General features: G+C 36.9%; 1 protein-coding gene across 2 annotated transcripts in view; it reads right to left on the minus strand.

Annotated features, from left to right (window-relative positions):
- The window catches only part of DPH6 (diphthamine biosynthesis 6), a 214,743-nt gene that overhangs the window by 37,919 nt on the left and 154,509 nt on the right, over positions 1-22,315 (minus strand). For both annotated transcript variants that reach the window (XM_086463379.1, XM_086463378.1), the window contains one exon: positions 1,920-2,325. In XM_086463379.1, coding sequence (XP_086319505.1) covers positions 1,920-2,325 — 406 coding nt within the window. The remainder of the gene's footprint in view (positions 1-1,919; positions 2,326-22,315) is intronic.

Raw genomic sequence — 22,315 nt, forward strand, 5'->3', positions numbered from 1 at the left:
TTTAATAAAGCAAATGAAATTTATTTAGAAGTAATTATTCTATGGCCTGAGAAACATCAGAAAGAGAGCAGGCAAAACGGTAATGTTAATCACATGCCAGGAACATGTTTCATCAGGTTTCCTTTTAGCTCTTAAACAAGATGTAGTAAAAACAACAACATTCTGTCAGACTATATGTTCATTCCTTGCTTCCTGGATTAAATATGCTTATTCTATGCCACATTTTTATAGCTTTCAATTCCTGTACTTTAAATCTATTAAACAATGTCAAGTTGAATTTTCTTCAAAAACTGCTGCAGGTTAAGAAAAAAAAAATAGGACAGTAGAATATTTGAGGGCTAACATTTATGTCAGCTAATTAATATGGATCAGTTGTGGTCTGCAAGGATTTTTAAAGTGCATGCATGTTTGAGACAAATATAGACTAAGGATCTGATTTTGTTCCTTCTCAAATTGATAACAAAGCTCTTACTGATTTCAATACAAATATGGTCTACCAGTTTTGTAGGCCTGGCAGATAAAATAAGCTTTTGTGCTCTTGCATAATGTTAGCTGTCCCAAATTAAGCATAGCCCAAAATGTATAGATGCACAACAGAAGAAATAAATTATAGTTGCAACATTACATTCATTGCTCTGTGTTCTCTTTACTTGGTAAGGGAATGAGCTTTTGAAAAAATAAACATTGGGGAAAACCAGTAAATTTGTTTGGTTAGCAAGTTAAATAAATTGGGAAGAAATCAGCCCATGTTCAAAACTGGACCCCCTCTAATCTAGAGATACAACACCATTTCCTGGTTTTAAAACATTAATATTTCATTATTTATTCTGAAAAAAGTGCCTGGTAGCACACAGAATTTGGTTATCTGAACGCAGTTCTAGATCATGACAAAAACAGGCTACCACATGGAGAACTGTTCAAAGACTTTTATGCAATGGATTCATTTTCCCTATCTTCAACCGTGAGCTGGCTGGATTTCTCAGCAACTTCTTTTTCATGGAATCACAGAATAAGTCAGCCTGGAGTGAGATCATCTAATCCAACCTCCTACTCAAAGCCAGGTTAGCTGTGAGATCAGAACAAGTGATCCAGGGCTTTATCCTGTTTGGACTTCAAATTGTTCAAAAATAGATCCTTTTGATATGAGAAACATGCTTGGTAACCAGAAAAAGAACAAAGGTATCTTAACTATAGGATCGTTTAGGTTGGAAAAGACCTTTCAGATCATCAAGTCCAACCATTAACCTAGCACTGTCAAGCCCACCACTAAACCATGTCCCTAAGCACCACATCTACACGTCTTTTGAACACCTCCAGGGATGGTGACTCCACCATTTCCCTGGGCAGCCTGTTCCAGTACTTGACAACCCTTTCAGTGAAGAAAGTTTTCCTAATATCCAATCTAAACCTCCGCTGTTGCAACTTGAGGCCATTTTCTCTCATCTTATCGGTTGTTACTTGGGAGAAGAGACTGACCTCCACCTCACTACAACCTCCTTTTAGGTAGTTGTAGAGAGCAATAAGGTCTCCCCTGAGTCTTCTCTTCTCCAGGCTGAACAACCCCAGTTCCCTCAGCCATTCCTCATAGGACTTGCTCTCCAGACCCTTCACCAGCTTTGTTGCCCTTTTCTTGACACGCTCCAGCACCTCAATGTCCTTCTTGTAGTGAGGTGGTAAAAACTGCACACAGTACTCGAGGTGTGGCTTCATCAGTGCCGAGTACAGAGGCATGATCACCTCCCTACTCCTGCTGGTCAAACTGTTTCTGATACAGCCCAGGATGCTGTTGGCCTTCTTGGCCACCTGTCCTTGAAAGGCACTTCTAAACTGTCTACTTTCAATGAAACCCTATGTAGAAGTAAATAAAAATTACCTTATGCTTAGTATTAACACTTGGTTTCTGTCACCAAAAGTCTTACCTGCTTGTAGTGTTTCAGCATCAAAGACATCCTCCCTGTAGAAAGCTCTAAAAGACAAAGGACTTGCACTGCAGTCTTCTGAAAATTTCTCAACAGCTTGTTTAAACATAGCAACTAAGCCATGAAGAGGTCCGTCTAAATCAAGCTGAGAATCAGATGGTGAAATCAAGCTCAGACGTACAGAGACTGATGCGCAAGATGCAGAACAAGACTCCACAGATTCACACTCAATTTGGAAGCCCTCTGACAACATCTTCATTGCAAAATGTTTTCTTTGGAGTGGATCATCAACTACTGCAACAACATGCCATTCAATGGCAGCATCTCTGGGTAGGTGAGATATTACAACCACAGCAAGCAACCCACACACTGCAGTTACATCATGGTACATCTCTGAATCTTCAACCTAAAAGATAAACAAAATATTGTGCGTATTACAGAGCTGGTAGAAATTAATGCTGCTCAGATTCAGCTGATATATTCAAAAAAGTATGTGCAGTACAGTTATTTCATGGAGACTGTTTTCCCCCTAAACTTTCCTTCTTATTGAAAAGACACCTTGAGCAATTACAAATTGTCTGACAGTTAATGTCTGCCCATTTTTGCAATCTCAAACTGCTACTATGCCTGTATCATTAAAAAAACCGCTGACCATAATGTATTTTGCACTCATTCTGCAATCAAAAAAAAGGCTTTTTGCATACAGTAACTTTTGTCCATGCCAATGGTCTTTGAAGATTAGAAATGGTAGGAATTATTCAAACTACAGAAATGAGTTAGTAAAACATGTAAGATTTATTTTAAAAGTTGGAGTACTAAAGATACCATTCAGATATAAGGAAGATGAAGTTCAGATAGTTCTGAACAGCAGAATGACCTTGAACAAACGCTCTTAGAAGATAAAATGTGTTTTCTTAATAGCAGAGCTCATTTAGAAAGTATATTTAAATTGTTTTCATAGCAACCAGCAGATCTAGTTAGCTAACGTGGTAAGCTACCTCTGAGAAATTGAGATCCTTTTCTTCTGATTCTATTAAAGAAGTTGGACAGGCTTTCTGCTTACTTCATTATAAAAATTTTAGTATAAATTGCACTGAAGCATATATACTCATGCATGACATACATACTCTCAAAAAGCATGAATTTACATTAACTTAGCAGTTCTCTGAACACACTTTTTTTTTTAAACAACTGTTCTAATAGTTGAACAGTTGAAATGCTTATTCTGGTCAGCAGATTTTTTTTATTCTTACTTCTTCCTCCACTTTTATGGAGAGGCAATGTATTAAGCATTTTTAATATTAGTGACTTATACCATCTTATTTGGGTACACAGATAATGACTTTTTTATATACCAATTTGCTTACACTGTGGTATATACCGGTAATACTGTCCATTGCCTGGCCTCTGAAAGGAAAAATAAGAACAAGGCAAATCTGTTATTTTGCCTGAAGTCGATAAGGCCATATAACTCACCATACCTTCAATTCACAAACTCAATTTTCATCCACTCGCTCTCAAATTTGAGAGGAAGAAATAATGACAGGTTACAGGCACTTTATTTCAAAATTCACTCACAAAGTTATTGACAAGCATTTTGCACAGAATATCTTTGATGCTTGACCCTCGTGAGCTGTTTACATGAAAAATGCACTTACTTCTGTATTAACGATAGTGGAGTCTAATTCTATACCAAACATGTAGCAATTGCTTTAGCATTTCTGGTTTTGATATGGGAACAAAAATGGGGACAATTTGTCTCAAATTGCAGTCACTTCAGTCATAATAAAATCTCACTGAGTACTGTTTGCTTTCAGTACTTTCATTAGGCTAGCCAGGGCTGTTATTAAGGTACCAACACATAAATGTTATATTAGCACTTAACAGGAGGAGCACAGTATTCTCCTCTAGGAGATGAATTCTAACCTTGTCAATATAATTCTGCTCTGAGTGCTGTAAAACAGTTTGAAAAGATGAAATACTGGAGCTTTGCGCTGAGAAAAAAAAAAAAGTCATGCTCATTCAGGCTTAAAGGCCACTTTGCTGGCCCAAGGTGCTGAGGTACTGCTTAGAAAAAAAAAGTCTAAAGAAGCTCTCTCAGGTCACATCAAGCACTAAGACAAACTTTTCTACTTCCCTGTACTTGTCTTAGGTTGTTAAATCAATTACTCACTATTTCTGCTTGCCTTCAGCTGCCATTTAGAATATGAAGAACTACATGAAAATTAAGGCCAGGAGAAAGTACATTTCCAAATTTAACAAATGAGAATCATTCTGTGTGAAAGACCATTCATGGTCCACCTGTACAGTACCACAGCACTCATAACCTTTAACTTTAGAGTTTGCACAAAGCACAAGTGATGGAGCTACTGGGGACTAATAATCTTTCATCAGCTGCTACAGAATCTTACAGAAATACTTCTAACAATGACCTCTCCTGACTTATTTTCAAGAAATCACTGACATTCGTGTTGGACATGGATGCTACACTTATGAGTTACCTTTCAGAAATTTACAACTGTCTTAAACAGCTGAGTATCTTTATGATAGCCTGTCTAGTAAATGAGGATGAATATATAAGGTCTGCTAAGAAATTCTACTCATATGACGCTTGGACAATACAAGTAAGTATTAGGAGAGAAAATGAAGAGGGATTCTTTTATGACTAAGTTGCTTTTTACAATTGATTCCGTGCTCTCACCAATGAGATTCAGCGCTCCTGGCAGACAGCTGTGGTACTATGAGGAAAAACAAGGTTTTAGGGTTCTTGCCCAAGAATACTGTTGTAGACTATTCTACAAAAGGAGCACATGTTTTGGCCTAGTCCTTCTTCTACATCTTTACAGTCTTGGGGAAAAAAAAAAAAAAAAGGAGTAGAAGGGGATACAGGTTGGCTTGTAATTCTTGAAAAAGAAGTGTCAAATAGTTCTTGGCAACCTCTAAAATTCTTATTACTGAGAGAAAGGAAAACTGTTGGGGCCAATACTGTTGAAAGCAGTGATACCTTCAAGTATGTATGACCCGAACTTTACAAATCTTTACAAATTTCATTACGCTATAGGTGTGGCTGTCATTGGAAGGTATTTGCCCTTAAACACTTATTTTCTAGCTATCAGTATTCAAATGATTTTCAATTTGTGGGAGAGGGTCTGCCTGTTGAAGTTTGAAATTTCTACTTGTTAGCTTTTCCACAGGATTTACTCCTTTCTAAGAACAAATACTGCAAGGTAGCTTTGCACCAGGAGAAGTTTGAATGTTACAGGGGAAAATAAGCAGATCGTAAAGGTTCAATGGCTGACTGCTGAGATAATATGGAGATGGATGCTACTTCTGCGCTATACTTTTGCATGATCTGATTTAAAAAGGGCTGGAGAAGGAAGACAGGTAACATCCTTTCGCTGTGCAGGAGACAGCCTCTGCAAATAAATGACTCTGTAACAGTGTCTTCTTTCAGGAATGGATATGACCTGATACAAATATTTGTGGTCTCTCAGACCACACTATGACAGGATTCTGATTCTGTCATGCTATGAAGTGGTAGATCGCAAAACTTTGGACAAATATTTGATATGACAAGTGATTTAGCTCTAACAGAATCTCACGTTAGACTATCCTCAAAACATGATTCACAATATCCTCCCTCTGCCAACAGGATCATCTGCTACTCAGTTTATCAAAGGTGGGAAAGATGGAGTTCCAGAAAGTTTGGAAAAGGAAGCCAAAAATCCAGTTTTTTGAAATACATGCAGTGTAGATATATTATTCCCTATCCAGAGAAGGACTGTGAACACTCTCATTTTTTAACGTCTCGCTTTGAAAAAATCCCGTAACTCAACAAAGGACTTTTCCCACGATGAAGAAAATACTGATATTGTTCTGGTGACACAATACACATTTCAATAACTTGGGAAAAACAGAAGGTACGGAGTAGATTTTAGAAGGACTGAGAAGGTGACTCTGGTATTTACTTGACATTTTATAATACCAAAGTATGTTGATGCTGTATTACTGTAAACATTGAGAAGAGTGCCATGCTAAGCTGAGTAACACCTTGAAAAGTCTTCATGGACTGATTAATAAAGAATCACAGCAGTTGACAGGAGTCAAGAAAGCATGTAAAATATTATGAATTCTTAGGAAACGAATAGAGAAGAAAGTGGATAACGTTATGCCACTGTAGAAATTCACAGTTCACCCACACCTTTGGTAAGATATACAACTCTGGATCTCTCAACTGAAGAAGGACATCTTAGACACAGAATGTGTTCAGAGGAGGACAACAAGGATGATCAAAAGCTCTGGAGGGTCTGACAGGAAATGTTCACCAGCCTTCTTAAGGAGAACATGACAGAGGTGTATAAAATCATACATGACATAAGAAGGGTGGATAGGGATAAGAATTGATTTTGCAAGCTTGTCTTTCTGGACAAGAACTATGGATCATCAAATGACATTAGTAAGAGCACGGTTTCAAAAAGAACGATGGTGGGTGACACCTGCAATTCCTTGATGGAGAATGCTGTAGTTGCAAGAACTTTACAGAGATTCAAGGGGAACCTGAACAAGTACTCAGAACATAGATTCAGTGGGGATTATAAAAGAGACGTATTAAAAAGCTTAGTTAATTCTTAATTTATACAGTAGTTAATAATTTATATAAAAATAAATTATTTATATAACTATTAAAATTAATTTAATTAATTTAAATATGAATTGAAATAGTTGGAGGTTGGGAGAATATTAGGGTGGATATATGCTTTTCCTGTTTTTACTATTGACATCTGCTTAACGCTACTGTTTGGAGTCAGAATACTAAGCAGAGTCTACACCATTATGGCTATTATGTTCTTACATAAGAATTTATGCTGATGCTGATACTAGTGGTGTGTTTGTTGAAGAAAAACGGATGGGCTTTCTTGACTGGACTGGCTGAATTTTCACAACTAGTCCCTTCCAACAACTAGCCCTTTCCAATATTTCTGTAATTTGAAGGGAATTGTATGTTCATCTGTGATATTTCAGACTGATTTCATAGATGAATGGTGAACACAAAGTCAAACGGAAGAATGCAGATAACAGCTTTGAAGTACTGCTTCAGCTAGTTGAGCAGAGGTATTGGCAGAAGAATACTGAGCTGGGAGAAGTGGAAGTTTGATGTGGTTACTCTTGGCCTCTTTCTGAGAAAAAAAAAAATGCTTCCTCTTCTCCTTTTTCCCAAAGCAGAATCATAGAGAGATCCGGAATCCTAATTTTAGGGGGGCACATACATCTTCATTCCCTGCATATACTGATAGAGACAGCACAGACAACCAAAACACAACAGTCAGTCCCAGACAGTGCCAAGCAGGAGGTTTGTCTGCATTAGGCAACTGCCGCAGGAATGGGGATCTCGAGCCCTATTACACTGGAGCTGCCCAGACAGCCCGCTGTGTTTTAACCCCTCTAACGGGGTTCTGCAATGGATGCTCAACTCAAATCTGCACAAGTAGATTGGCTGGAAATAGAAGGGTTCAAAGGGCTTGGCTGAAAAATTATTGCAGGCCACAGTGCTACAGTTATCAAATGACATCGAAGTCAGTAAGAGTCTGATAACGATAAATGAGAACGGGAACTCTTCCTATACTTTATATTCATGCACAGGCTGAAGCTGAAAAGGTAGCTTGGTAGAAACATTCCTTAGCCAACACTTTAATGAAAATGTTAAATGCAGAAATACAAGCTCTTTCATATCACAAGAAGGGAGGTCAAAAACAGAGGTTGTCAACTGGTTTTTGAACTTGTAATTAACCTGTACCTCTACGTTAACGGTTATCTGAACTGCTGTGTGCATAATGCTTTCCTGAGGTTTGCTCAGATACAAGAAGTTATCACATCAGTTCATAGGATTACCAAATCCTTGCATTTTGTATGCTTTAGTTCTGAGCAAAGACTTACTCAATTTTCTTTGTGCATATTCAGGAGAGCTACAGTGTGCTCTCACACTAACGAATGCCTAATACATTCACCATACTGCTTCAAAACAGACCAGAACCCAATGCAATGTGCATAGCTAAATGAAAAACGCTGGGCTATAAGGGTTGCAAACTAACTTACAGTGTTGTTTTAAAAGTGCTAACCTTAAAAAATAATTTCTCTAACTAACAGTGTATTTTTTCATTAAAAAAAAAAAAAAAAATCAAAAGCAGACCTATTAAAATTCCAATGAAAACACAGGAAAAATGAGTATAGGACCAATGTATACTCAATCCACTGTATAAGCATTTAGCTATTTTACTTAATTTAATTGAAAAAGGTACACATTTCAGCTATTAACATTTATTATATAAATTTGTTTATTTTGATGATTCTCCATTTGTTCCAAATGAGAAATATTCTTTTTGTTGTGTAAGGACTAAGGTCTACCTACCTCACAGCTGAATATGGAATCAGGCTATAAGAGACAGAGATGAATGCGTAATTGCTCTCTCTACAAAGAATTGACTTGGAGAACAAAAAGAAAGACACTGTGATGTTACTTTTAGAAGCTGAGTTTATGAAAACCTTCTATGGTATGCATTATTACACCATTATAGTGGCAAGATTAATGTGCCTTTAAATAATACATTTAAAATTTCTTTTATACTGCCTGCATTAAACAGAGTGCATCAAACTCCTGAGATCCAGTTTAAGCTTTGCTAGTCTCTCACAACAATAGGCTTCTGACTTTAAAAAGTAAAGATTCCACTAGGAAAACTGCACAGGAATAAAAATGTCAGTTCCTGAAGAAAGTAGGATAGAAGCAATCCTTTTCAACATCCTAATTTGTCTAATAAATAGGCCACATGCATTCCTGGTGTAACATGCCTGAATTCAAAGAATGAATACCACAGTGTTTTATAACAATAAAATTGTTAAGAATATTCTTTTTGCAAAGCTTACAAAAATAAGAAAGCCTGACATACAGTATTCTTTCCTGAAATAAAACAGATTATTTGCTGCATGCCAAAAATACATTAACTGGCAGGCTAAAAATGAGGTCTTATAAACCTGAATATTTATCATGGAATAAATATGGTTAATACAAAAAGAAACAAGTTCTTCAGGAATTTTAGTCCCCTCTACTCCACAACGTGTTGGACAAAGCTGATGGTAGTTCATTTACCACTGTGTCACAAAGCCAACTGGAAAACTGAGCCTGTACTTACTTGGTGTTACTGAACCAGGAAAAACCGAGAGAAAACAAGGTCATTCTTTATTTTTTGTGTCATCATCTAACAGAATATTTTGCAGAATAATTTCTTTTTTGTGCAGTTTTTATCTATCTTTAAAAAACAGAAAAATGAAAAAGGCAAAGTAGATACAGGGGAACAAACATGAGTATAGAAATTTAGAGGCAATAGTATTTCTAAGTACATTTTAAATCAATTTTTGTAATTCAAATGGATTTCAAATTAATGTAATCTCTTAATATAATGATTATAATTCCACACGCTGGCATTTTGGAAAAAAAGCCAAATTAAGTTTTCTTCATAATAATTGTGAAGAATTCTGCATGCAGCTACAGTAGTGATGCAAAATTAATTATTAGATATTAAATGATCAGCAAGTAACACACGAAGCACAACCACTTAAGTTTTCTCAGAGAGGCATTTTGCAGGTGAATAAAACGTACATACCACAACTTATACTACTGAGAATATAAGAAATCTGAAATCTATATAATATATTGCTGGCTATTATTAGGATTTGTCAAAGTGATGGGCTAAAATATTACAGTAGTCAACAAAGTATTTCAGAAGAAACTACCACAAAAATGAACTAACATCACTCTTAGGGCTCAAATCCCACAATATATCTAGCATAAATTTGATTTTATAATTTGAGACAGCTTTTTGGTGCATAAAGGACATGTTTACGTCTTTGCAGAATCAAAACATTAATGATGAATGGTTTCTGAATACTACTGTAAGCATTACATAAAATAGATAAGCAAATATGGAAATTCATGAAAATAGAGTTCACAGGAAATTAGATCAATAACTCTATATGATTATATAGTCTATAATATATATATAAATATAACAAACAGACTAATTTAGCAACTTGCTATTCTGTCGTTTACCATGATTGTCAACAGAGGCCAAGAAGTGGTTATAAATTTGTGTCAGTTCCGTGTGGCAGACAAAAGAGCTTAGCTGAAATGAAAGACGTAACCTTACAAGATCTCTTTCGGTTATATTTAGTACATAAGGATATCATTTGCTTGTTAATTTTTTTCTCTTTTCTATTTTTGGATCTCTGTGTTTTCATCGTTTTATTTCGGAAACTGAGAAGCTCTGTGACATGATCAAAATAAGAGCAACCAGTATCTCATTTCCATGAAGACATAGTCAGCTTTGAAGGAGTCTCTAGAACAAACAAACAATTGAACGCCTGAAGACTATATACAAAGTCTGTAATAACTAGGCTAACACCTCTGCTTTCTGGACTTAGCAACCTGGAAGTTTTCTTGAAAAGTAAGCTCAAATAATTGTCAAAATAAATTGAAAGAAAAATCAATAATGCAAACTGGCCTGCTGAAAGAAAGACACAGAATTCTGCATGCACAGTAATCGAAAAGGATCTCATATTTAAGACTGAGACTTCCATTTTTGCTTGGTTTATCAGGTAAGTATCGCAATCTTGTTCTGTCTCATTATCCAAAAGCACAGTCTCAACAGCCCCATGGACTTAAGAGTTTTCAACTACCCACTAAATTTTATGCATTTCAGTCTCTCTTCAAAATACATTTCATAATTGTATGTGACAATTATGCCACCATCAGAGCAAAAGAAAGATTTTTAAATGTTGGATAGTCAGTTATGGGAAGCATGTGATAATATCAAATGGAAAACACACAATACCATTTTCCCCACATTTTTAGATGATTATGAACATCAGCTATAGCACTGATTGTTCAGAGGAAACACGTTCAAAGGACCGGATTGAATGGGTCTGGACTGAGAATCTGAGAAGCAGAGGACTGCCAGCATGGCTGTCAAAGGGGCATAATGTCTGAAATTCGGAATTAGACAATTCATATCAGCTTTAAAAATGGACATGACTGCTTGAAGGAGAAGATTTTTCCTCTTACCGGGCCCTTAATTACTCCCACTGATACATAGTGAGACAGATTAAATAAACTTTTGTTTATTCTGGTTGGTGGGGGGGGGGGGGGGTTGGGGGGGGGGGGGGGGTGTGTGTTGTTTGTTTGTTTTTGTTTTTCTGAAGGAACTGCTTATGGCTTCAGCAGAACATTTCAGTAAGCAACTGCTCTGACACAATATGAATAGCTGTATTTTTTTCCCTAAGTCAAAGGGGTCAGGAAGGGGTTTTCATTTCTGTTAGGGGCATACAAGCCTTCGGTTGTTTGGCTTATTCTGCAGAAGTAGTCATGCTACCATGTGTGCTTATCAACGTGATAAACACACTTCCTACTGCATAGCAAGTTCAGTGTATTTGTCCTCATCCTGTGGCATAAAGTATTTTAAACTCTTAAGGTCCGACGTATTTTACTCTAAGTATACTCACAGGGTTCAAAATAGGAATTTCTGGGTGAAATGTAATGGTCTGTGATATACAGGTCAGACTAAATGATCTAATGGTGCCTTCTGGCTGTATATGCTACTCAAGCTATGAAATCTCTTTTACCCACTACTTACACTCGGTCTTTCTACCAGCGCTGAAGTGCCTGAACTCTAAAAACCCACACTGAGAAGGCAACCAGCTCACTCATTACGGCCTTTAATATCCCTTGCTGATAGTTTTCAATTTTTAAACAGCCCTACCTGTCGTGCTTCCTTTTATGTGTTCTCATAGTTACAGATATAATTTTGGAAGCAAAATATCTAAACAGTAAGCATAATAAAAATGAAACATGTTAAAGCTTATTAGCAGTAGGGAGCAGATGTAGCAAAATTCTGCCAGTTCCCCTACATTTCCTCCCCAGCAGGGACTTTCTGTCAAGCTGTGAGTTACTTCTATACAATAATCCAGGCTGCTGTTACTGCAATTGCACCTTCCTATACCTTGCTATTGTACTAAAAATTCACTTTGATTTTTGATTTCTTCCTTCATAATAATAATATTTAAAGCAGTTCCTGCAGAGCTAAATGTAAATTCAAGCACTGCATGCTGGATGCCCAAAAGGGCACGAAAATGTAAATTTGATAAGAAAATAATTACATATTGAAAAGCTGTTTTATTTGCTTTAAAAATATTAACTTTCTCTCAACAAACTAAAGGTTCCTGAGCCAAGAGATAACCAGTTAATGACTGAAGTTAAGATTCCTTGAAATACCTCTCAAACATACATCATTCAATGTATCAGTTACAATGTGGAAAAAAGATAACTATTTAAGGAACAAAGTCATAAATTGAGATCACTATAAACTGAAAGCAAATGAAGTCTGCCACATGAAACATGATCACAGACTGTCACTCTGAGGTTTTTATTCTTCATGTATAGTGTCAAAAATAAGCACTTAGGAAAGAGAGTTGAACTGAATTAAGGATGCTCAAGATGGAAAAATTCCACTTGAAAATAATTTGAGAGCCTGTATCCAAATGGGACAGAAAATGAGAAGTTAACGGTCAAAATCTACTTTGTAGCATTAAGGATAACTGATTTTATGACTTAGATTTTAAATCTCAGATACTGATTGCAAAGATGTTTTCTTTGAAAGTCTACTTTCCTTCTGAACTCTGACATTGAGCTCTGGAACTAATTTTCAAATCAAATGTCAGTTTCTACCTCACATATTCTAACTACGATCATCTGTTCACCTGTACACATACAGCACCATTAGCTACTGTTGTTAAACCTGTAATTAAATTTTTGCAGTATGCGATGAAGAAAATTGTAATGCTGCTGGAGGCAGAAGAAAAACAATTTGAAAATTCTGGTGGCACTATTGAACTTCTATTAATTGCCAGGCTCTCCCTCACTGAGACAGCCACCTTTATTAGCAGTATGCTTTATAGATGTGCAATCAAAAATGATTTTGAATGTGGCACTTCTTAGTAAAGAAAGATTTTTAGTGGAAAATACAAACATTTATGTTCCTTCATCCTAGGTGTATGAGTATTTTGGGGATAAATGTTTGTTTTCAGCAGTGTAGTCAGTTACTTTCATTTTTTAATATGGTATGACTGCAAAGCAAGATCAGTTAAATGGAATATAACAGGACTGTTAGGACTGCACGTGCACTTTATTTCAAGTCAAGCCATTTGTATTGGTCAATAATGTCCTACGTAAAGTTTGCAACTCGGATTTTGCAGGATAGGTTTTCCCTCAGTTCAGTGTTACAGGAGTCAAACTCAGGTGACGCAATTCAGGCAACTTCTTATAGTTCACTGTGGTGGGTTGCCCTGGCTGGCAGGTAAGATCCCCCCAGTTGCTTACGCTCCCCACAGCAGGATGGCAGGGAGACTCAGAAGGACAAAGGCAAGGAAAAAATCATGGGTGGAGATAAAGACGGTTTAATAACAGAAGGAAAGAGAAAAAATAAAGGCAATTACTCACCACCTCCCACCAGCAGACTGATGCCCAGCCAGTCTCTGAGCAATGGCTACTTTAGAAAAAACTTCCCCCTGCTCCAGTTTTATTGTCAAGCAGGAATTTCTGTGGTATATGACACCTCTTTGGTCCGTTTGGGTCAGCTGTCTCAGTTGTGTCCCCTCCCAGCTTCTCACTGAACCCCAGCCTGCTTGCTGAGTGTGGGCAAAGTTGGAAAAAGAGAAAGCAACGATGCTGTGCAGGCGCTGTTTAGCAACAGCCAACACTGGTCTGCTGTCCACATGGTGTTAAGTCACAGATCCAAAACACAGCACTATAGGGGCTGCTATGAAGAAAATTGACTCTATCCCAGCCAGGCCCGTTACATCCACTCACGAGAGCAAGTTCACAATAACATAAAAATCATAAGCCAAGTTCGAGTTAAATGCGTACTGTTCTCAGCAGTCATTGGAATGAGGCTTTTGGAAAGCACATTTGTTGTCCTGAAGATGAAGATATGTCTCTCAGATTACTACCGAAATATATAATGGGACCTTAACTTTTATGTTCCTGAAAGCAGGCGAGTCCATGAAGAAAAGTTTAGAATGGAAAGTTTTCAATAAATGTCCTTTAAGTGACATGTATTAATACATATGCTTGTTAAAGGTTGTTATACTAAGGAAAAAATACAAACATGTATTCATGGATGCGTGGATGTGTATGTAATGTATATTTATCTATACACATATGTATGTATACGAGGAGGGAAGGAAAGAGAAAAATCTGTATACCTATATATCTCCCCCATGTTATTCTGCAGAACATGCAGAGAGACTGTGAAACTATGGATTACTGAACAGGTATCTACAACCCCATGCAAACATTCATTTGACAAATTATGACAGAACTTTACCAAAATTACTGACTTAATTAGAAATTATTGACAATTAGTATTTTCATCAGTTAACAGTTACATTTTCCTCTTTTAGACTCGCTTGCTTCTTTGTGGAGATATATACAGAAGTAACTACTTTGTCAAGTACAGAAGATGGCCAGGATGTTTCCACAAAGGTGCTTATAAGCAAGACACATAAAGATCTGCATAATACTAACACTGAATAATGTCCAAAAGAAAATCAGATTTCAAGTGTTACCAGCTGTGTTCATTGTATTACAACTAAAGAATTGATGAGAACTATACACATGGATCATATCAGCTGGAGGCATTTTTATTTTTCATCCGTGAAGCTGAATAAATAGAGAGGAAGCTGAAAGTGACTATTCACTGCTGAGCTGGCATGCATGTTACTGGGTATTGACCACTTAGCACTGCTTGTATTTGCTATGCAAAAATTTAAAAGGGTTTGAAAATAATGCCAGCTCACTTTCATGCTTACTTCTTTGAAAGTGGAGTACAGGAAAGGATAAATAATTTTGGGGTTACTTTGACTTTTATGAGTAAGGAAATTGAAGATTCATATTCATTTTGAAGCCCGTGTGATATCCTTCATAGAGGAATAGCAGGAAGAGGAAATGAAATTGTTATTATGACCAGCATGCAGAACCAGAGATACTAAAGTACTGAAATTTAGTAGGATCCCTTGGATTGTACTATACACTAGTAAAGAAGTACTTCTACTGGAACAAAGATGACATTTTCCTGAGTCAACTACTTTTTTTTTTTTTTTTCTTTCAAGTTTTTGGTGGTCATAACTGTATCTGAGTAGAGATAAGATTCTTGCACAGTTTCAAAAGGAAGAGATGGTATTTTGAGCTCTAATTTTGACTGGAGCTTAATGAGGAAGAAGGCCAGCTATGAATTTTCCTAGTTAATTGTGGAGTTTCTTTTCACTGGTAATTTGCTGAATCTTATTTGTGGTATTGACCCCAGCCAGCAGCTAAGCACCCACACAGCTGTTTGCTCACCCTCCAACCCTGGCAGGGTGGGAAAGACAACAGGAAGAGCAAAAATGAGAGAACTTTCGGGTCAAGGTAAAGACAGCTTAATAAGTGAAGAGAATAAAACTAGTGATGCAAAGGCCATCATTTACCACCTCCCACCAGGAGACCAACGGCCAGCCAGCCTCTGGGGAATAGCCACCTTAGAAGATGAAACTCCAGTTTTTATTGCTAAGCACGACGTTATATGGTATGAGATATCCCTTTGGCTGCCTCTTGCCCAACCCCAGCCTACTTGCTGAGGTTACTGAGTAGGAAAAACAGAAAGCCATGAAACTGTGCAACATTAGCCTGTTAGCAAGACTGTTTTAGTCACAAATCTAAATCACAGCACCATAGGGGCTGCTATGAAGAAAGTTAACTCCGCCCCAGCCAGCCCCAGTACACTATTCAATACCTGACTTTCCTTCCTATGACACCAACGCTTTTCCATGTCCTGCCTAACCATGACAAAGAGGATATTGCCCACAGATATAAGGTGAGAACTTTCACTATAGAAGTTTAACTAGTTTCTGAGATCTGAGTTTTCTGATTTTTATTGAGGTCACACTGAAGAGACAAGTTGAAATACCACCCTGGAAAAGACCAAGATCTAGAATAGCTACTTAACATCAAACTACTTGTTGGAAGCACTGTCTTGGAAATAATATTTGCAGTGTCTGCTGCAGTTTTAAGAAGGACAAGTTGTTAATAAAACTGTCTATAAAGGTTGGGGTGGTAATCTGTCTCTTCTTTCAGTCCTGATCAGCAGGATTAACTCATACAAAGGAGAACAAAAAAACTTGGAAGTTGATGGTTTTCCTGAAATTCCTTCCTTCCTTGTGGGGATTTAAAATGTCCTACACATAATAGGACTGCAGTTCTACACGGAAGTTTCCTGAGTGAAAGCAGAACCTTGGATCACCTTTCAACCAAAATGGCATTCTCCCCTCTATAAAGAGGCACGGACCACAGGTAATTGCCTCGGGGCTGAAAGCCTGTTAACGGCTTTCACAGTCATCGCACATAAGACTTTTGACCAGAGGTTCTGGCCTAAGCAAACGGTGGATGCATATATGCCCTCTTGCTTAGCACAAAAGTGACAGGCTCAAAACAGAATTAATATTTTCAGCAAAGGAGATGAAGAATCACTCAAACAAACTCTTATAAGGAAACTGCTGCAGGGGAAAATCAGTCAGCCTGGATGAGCTAGGCTGTTTACCACCCTGAATAACCTGACATGCATTTCTTCACTGTGTCTAACTGAAAAACAATGTTCAAATGCATGTATATATTACCTGTAAATGGCAAATAAGCTAGTGTAAATCAGTTCATGGAAATCAGAGTTATGCTGACTTATAACAGCTAAGGATTGGATTGTATCTGTATCTATCTACACAAACATTCACACAAGAAATCCTCTCCTTTCTTATTTTCTATTGTTGATATTTTATGGTTATATTCTACAAGTTGATATTTTATGGTTACGTTCTATACAAGTGTATACTGTTTATAACATTATGCAATCACACGATTTTTCATGTATATATTCAGTTTCTAATAACGGCTTTAGATAAAATCATGTAGACTGCTTCATTGTTCTTTTTGTTGACTATATTCCTTTTTAAAATTCATTAAGGCTCCTCTAATGTTACAAATAGAATATCATAATCTTCCTTTAAAAAAAAGTGGAAGTCACAGCCTTTCACCTCCCATCGTGGCCCAGTGTCAAAAGGCAGACTATTTTCAAGGACCTCTGGAGTTCCACTATCTGCATTTGACCTGTGTCAAATATTCTCATTACAGTTGCTTCAAATGAATACAAAAGCTTTGTTTAATCTGAACACAGGGGAAATGAAATACACCAGGCACAAGATGAAAGACCCACTACCACTGTGCTATTTGAATGCACTGTGTGTTCTTAACATGGGCCATAAAAGAAGCCTGGTTTAATATATCAAACTGTGGAACATTCAAAATAGCATCTAGTAGCAGAATAAATGTTATAAACCTAATGAGACAAAAAAGAGAAACAGAAACATGTATTTTCTCCCTACTACATTTTTTATAGGCATAGGTACTGGCTGGTGGCAATGTTTTTCAAAATATTTAGTTTTCTTCTGGTAGTATTACCAATTATATTAATTAACCTATGTGAGATTTTACTACAATGTAAATGTAGCAGGTTTCTAATCTAACACATACCTTTATAATATTCATTTACTCCTCACACTTTTAACTATTCTGTTCAAGAAACTAGTAAAAGTACATATCCCTCTGACAGAAATCTGGGTTTCTTTTTTTTTTGTGGTAATTTTCTCCATAGGTAAAGAGGATCTTAAACCTCTGTCCAGTCCTTTGCAGCAAGAAAAACCTTCAAATTCCACTATTTGAGCATGAACTACTTCTGTTCTACTTAGGATAAAGTGTCAGAGAATGCATGACTTTTATTTAAATTCATGACAGTCTGTATATTCAAATACTACAAGCATGTCTGAACAATGCAACAGACTGCTGTGTTACAGATGTGTGATGCCATTCTAAATGACTGCCATGAAAATATAATAATTACTCCAGAAAACCACTGCATGTAGCTAGATAGCTTCTGGTTCAGAATTTGTTTATAACTTGGGACCTGTGCATTATTTGGTAGGCAAAGTGGAATGACACAGGGTAGTACTGATGGTTTATACAGGACTGTCGAAGGAGGTACGACACAGAGGTCTAGTGACCCTAGATGACTGCTCTTATCTATTTTTAAAAAATCCTAGTTCAGGCTCATTTACATCTTTTGACATCTAAACAGTTTGTAAATCTGGCCCAAAAGGTTTAAATTTAGATACTTAAATTTGTCATCAAGTTATCGGAGTGCTGAAATAAGAAGGAACTCATTCACAATACATATCAGATAAACCACTGCAAATCTTTTTTTCATCGCTTCTGCATTACATGCTATTAAGATACACATTGTCAACAACCTGACTGGCATTCCTGACAGAATGAAAGTCAACTGTAGCACTCTGCGCTGGATGTGAAACAATCATGGGATCACAGCCACTCATCCTGAATGCTCACCATAAAAAAAAGAAAGCTTCTGTCTGAAGAAGGTGGGCTAAAGAACTTTTAAAGTTTGTAGTACATTTGCTCAGGAATTTATTGGAGGGAGAGGACCAGACAACTACCAACCAAATGCAAGCTGTGTCATAAAAGCCAAAAGACACATATTTTTTCATGTCACAGGAAGTATTTCACCAGGAAGATTTTTCATTACTGAGGATGGAAAATACAGTGGTAGCCGCCTAACAAAATAACTCACAGTGGAATTGATCTATAATATCATCGTCTGAAGAAAAAAAAATAGTATGTATAAAATGAATTGCTGAAGCAAAGATATAAGCTAATGGCCTTAGAGCTATTAATACATCTTGCAATTACATTAAATATCTCTATGCAACCCTGTCTTCTAATCTTAACAAAACACATTGTTTTCACTGTTAAAAAAATCTCCCTTCATCAACATTTTGGGTTCACTTACCACACAGGCAATCCTAAACTTCATGTTAGTAGTAAAACATTGTATACTAAATGTACTAAAGTATTACCCTATACATTTTTCTTTTTATAACAAAGAAATCAGAGATAATATTTCAGATAGTTCTGGAAAATCTGTCTCTGAGTTTTGTATATGCCATCAAATCCAAATAAGAACTGAAATTTGTTTTTATCATTCAGTCATGTTTATTAAGAACTGTATTTCAAAAGCAGTAAATGGCCTCCAAGTTCTTCTGTAAGTTAATGTGCCCTTAACTCACAGAAGAAAATTAATTAATAGTACTTTGCCATGGAATATACACTTGAATAGCAACAGTCCAAACCAGTATCTATTACACAGTTTATGAAAATTGATATATTTTACTGGCGTAGCTATACCAAATCTTGCTGGGGATTAGCAAGATGTAAAAAGAATAAAACACATCAGTTAAACAAGCTGGAATGCCTGAAATCTTGAGACAGTACAGCATGTTCCTTCTTTGTATTGGTGAGGATAACAAAAAAACCCAAAAAACAGGCATTCAAAGGTATAAAAACCCCCATAATCATGATGTTGCCCATCTCAGTCTAGTGGAGTCCGCTGTACAGACAGAAGTACAATCCACCACTTGAAATACTCTAACAAAGTACTGCAGGGATGGTTCTGCATGGAAAGCCCATGGGGAGGGGAAAAAGAAGGTAGGGAGTTGACTCAGCTCCCAACTAAATATAGTGGGAGTACTGTCTGAACAGTACAGCTCAAGCCCTAATGAATAAAGTGCGTACACAAATTAATAAAATTTTTCAGGCACAGTCACTGTTATATCATTATACAATAATTATTTGGAATATTTCCATCTATCAATAATGCCATCTGTCCCACCCAATACAAATGGCTACAACCCATCTGGCTTATTTTTTTCTATTGATTACTCTGCTGAATGAGTTAGCAAAACCGCTTATAAAATCATCATATTACATGACACTGTCATTAAAAGATGTGAAGTAAAGAAAAACACAAGATGAGACTTAATTGGAAAACTGTCAGTTCTTCTTCCAGAAAGTTTTAGCAATGCTAAAGCTTTTTTTTTTTTTTTTTTTTTTTGCTATTGAAAAAAAAAAAAAATAAAAGCTGTAAATGCTAACTCCTGGATTAGGCAGAAAATGTTCTACCACACAATTGTTACTATTTCTGACTAGGTATGTTAGAGAAGCTCTCTAACTGAATCTCCTCGAGTGTCAAAATGTCCCAAAGCCTGCCTGGTAATCACAAAGAAACTGTGGAAGGCGTGCAACTTAAAAGTAGAGTGGGGGGAAGATGCCGATGGCTGGTACTTATATTTGTTAATTCCAATTATTTTTCCTACCTTTTGGCTTTGATTATTTGTTTGCATAATTGTCTTCATGCTATTTTTGCAGCCTGTTTTTTCTTTTGATTTTAACCATCGCTTCCCTTAACTATATTTTAATTTGTCCAACAACCACTACTTAAGAACAATGCAGCCTTATCCATCTACAGAACTTAAATGCTGACCTCTGCTCCCTCACTCTAGCTCTCAGTTCCTAAAACATCCTTTTAGTTTTAACAAAGGAAACCTCTGTTGCATACATTCAAAATGTTGATCCAGAGATCTTTTTATTAGCCCAGTGATTTAGGGGTTTTTTTTTTTGAGTGAGACCTCAGTAGGGCTGCTTTCTTATCCTTCCCTCCCCACTATTTTTTTCTTTCTACTACAACCTTCCATCCCTCCACCAGATTTCTGTTTCCTCTGTCACCCCAAACGGCTTTTCCAACGACACTGTGACTTGACTCAAAGGGACATAGAAAGGAAGAAGAGACAGGGATGGGGGCTGGATTCCAGCTCTAAGGACATAACCCTTGATGGCTGTGGGTAACTGGAGTTCAGGGAGGCAAAGCATGGCGTGGGGGTGAGGCTGCAGGGAATGATGCTGGGAGCACAGATACTGAGCTGCCATCTGGAGCGAGGGAAATCAGGATGACAGCAGTGGAAAGGAGTTGTGTAGGAGGCAAGGAATGATGATGGAATAAGTAAGGGGCCAGAGGCTGGGTGACTGAAACAAGTCAGAAGTTGCTAGGGGGTCCAGCCTGCTTACTGTTACTATTTTCTCTCTCTCTTAGAATCCCCTCCCATCCTTGGTGCTCACTAGAGCCACTCCTCTGGTTATCAGTGAAATAATTTGGTTATTCTGAAACACTCTCAACTTATTCCTAAAAGACAATTGTCACTGTCAATACAACAAGAAGTTCTCTAAAGTCCACGCAGATGTGCCTGACCCTGTGGCCTTAGCTTGAATGAAGCTTCGATCAACTGTGTGTCCCTGTCCTGCTCTTAGAAATATCTCCTTTGTGTTATATAAACACATCCAGAGAACAATTCTCACACTTCTCTTTATATTGTTTTCTGTAAGGTCCAACTTATTTGTGTCATAAGCAATTTATACAATCCCTTTTGTGCTTTACAGACTACTGACATCAAATATGTAGAATGATTCAACTGAAGTTGCTGAACAGTATTATTTATGTAGAGGATATTTACCAGACATCACTGTATGACAGAATGCTAATAATTTTTGGTGCCCTAAATAAAACCCTTCGGCGGTCCTGATGCATATGATTTAGTCACTGTGTTAAATATAAATACCTCAATCTTAATATACCATCATTATGCTATTAAATACAGAACATCCAACAAAGAGAAATGTAGAGTCTAAAACCCATCTTTAAAACAGAATTAGTTCTATTGTTTATGATGTATAGTTTACAAGAAACGAGTTCTAAGCTGCATTGTTTTGTTTGCAAAACAAACTTATTTTTTTCCATGGATGACAGAAGCAGAACAATTTCAAATGAGACACCATTTGTTCTTATTAAGTAATCTGTAGGTTGCTATTGATTCAGGCCTTTGGCCACTGCTTGAAATACAGTTCAAGAATAATAAAGTACTTTTGGTTTGGCTGACTTAGTTTACTTGAAGCAAACAGACCCTTACTTCATGTCATGGTATCTCACAGAACTGTCTGTAGTAGTACTGGGATACCAAAAAATAAACAAAGCCATGCAAGTAAGGGATATACCACTTAGACTCTTAAATACAGATGGCTTCAGAGTAAAGCTACTGTGCTCCGGCTTCCACACAGATAGGCAGTATCTTACAGCATCCTAAAGGCTGCTCCAAAGAAAATTTTAAGAGATGTAAAAACTACATTTCCTGTTTTCACCGATTCTATGGAATAAGCATGGGAGAAGTACAACTGTTATACAATTTATCAGTAATTTTACAAACTTCTTCCAAATTTCAAACTTTACTGTTTTCCTTATTCTGAGCATAAAGGAACAATTCTCCTAATACCATGCCAGCTAGTGCTCCTCCTCCAATACAAAATCTCTATT

Source organism: Leptosomus discolor, chromosome 3 (assembly GCF_034619465.1).
Source record: "Leptosomus discolor isolate bLepDis1 chromosome 3, bLepDis1.hap2, whole genome shotgun sequence".
Classification (NCBI taxonomy): domain Eukaryota; kingdom Metazoa; phylum Chordata; class Aves; order Leptosomiformes; family Leptosomidae; genus Leptosomus; species Leptosomus discolor.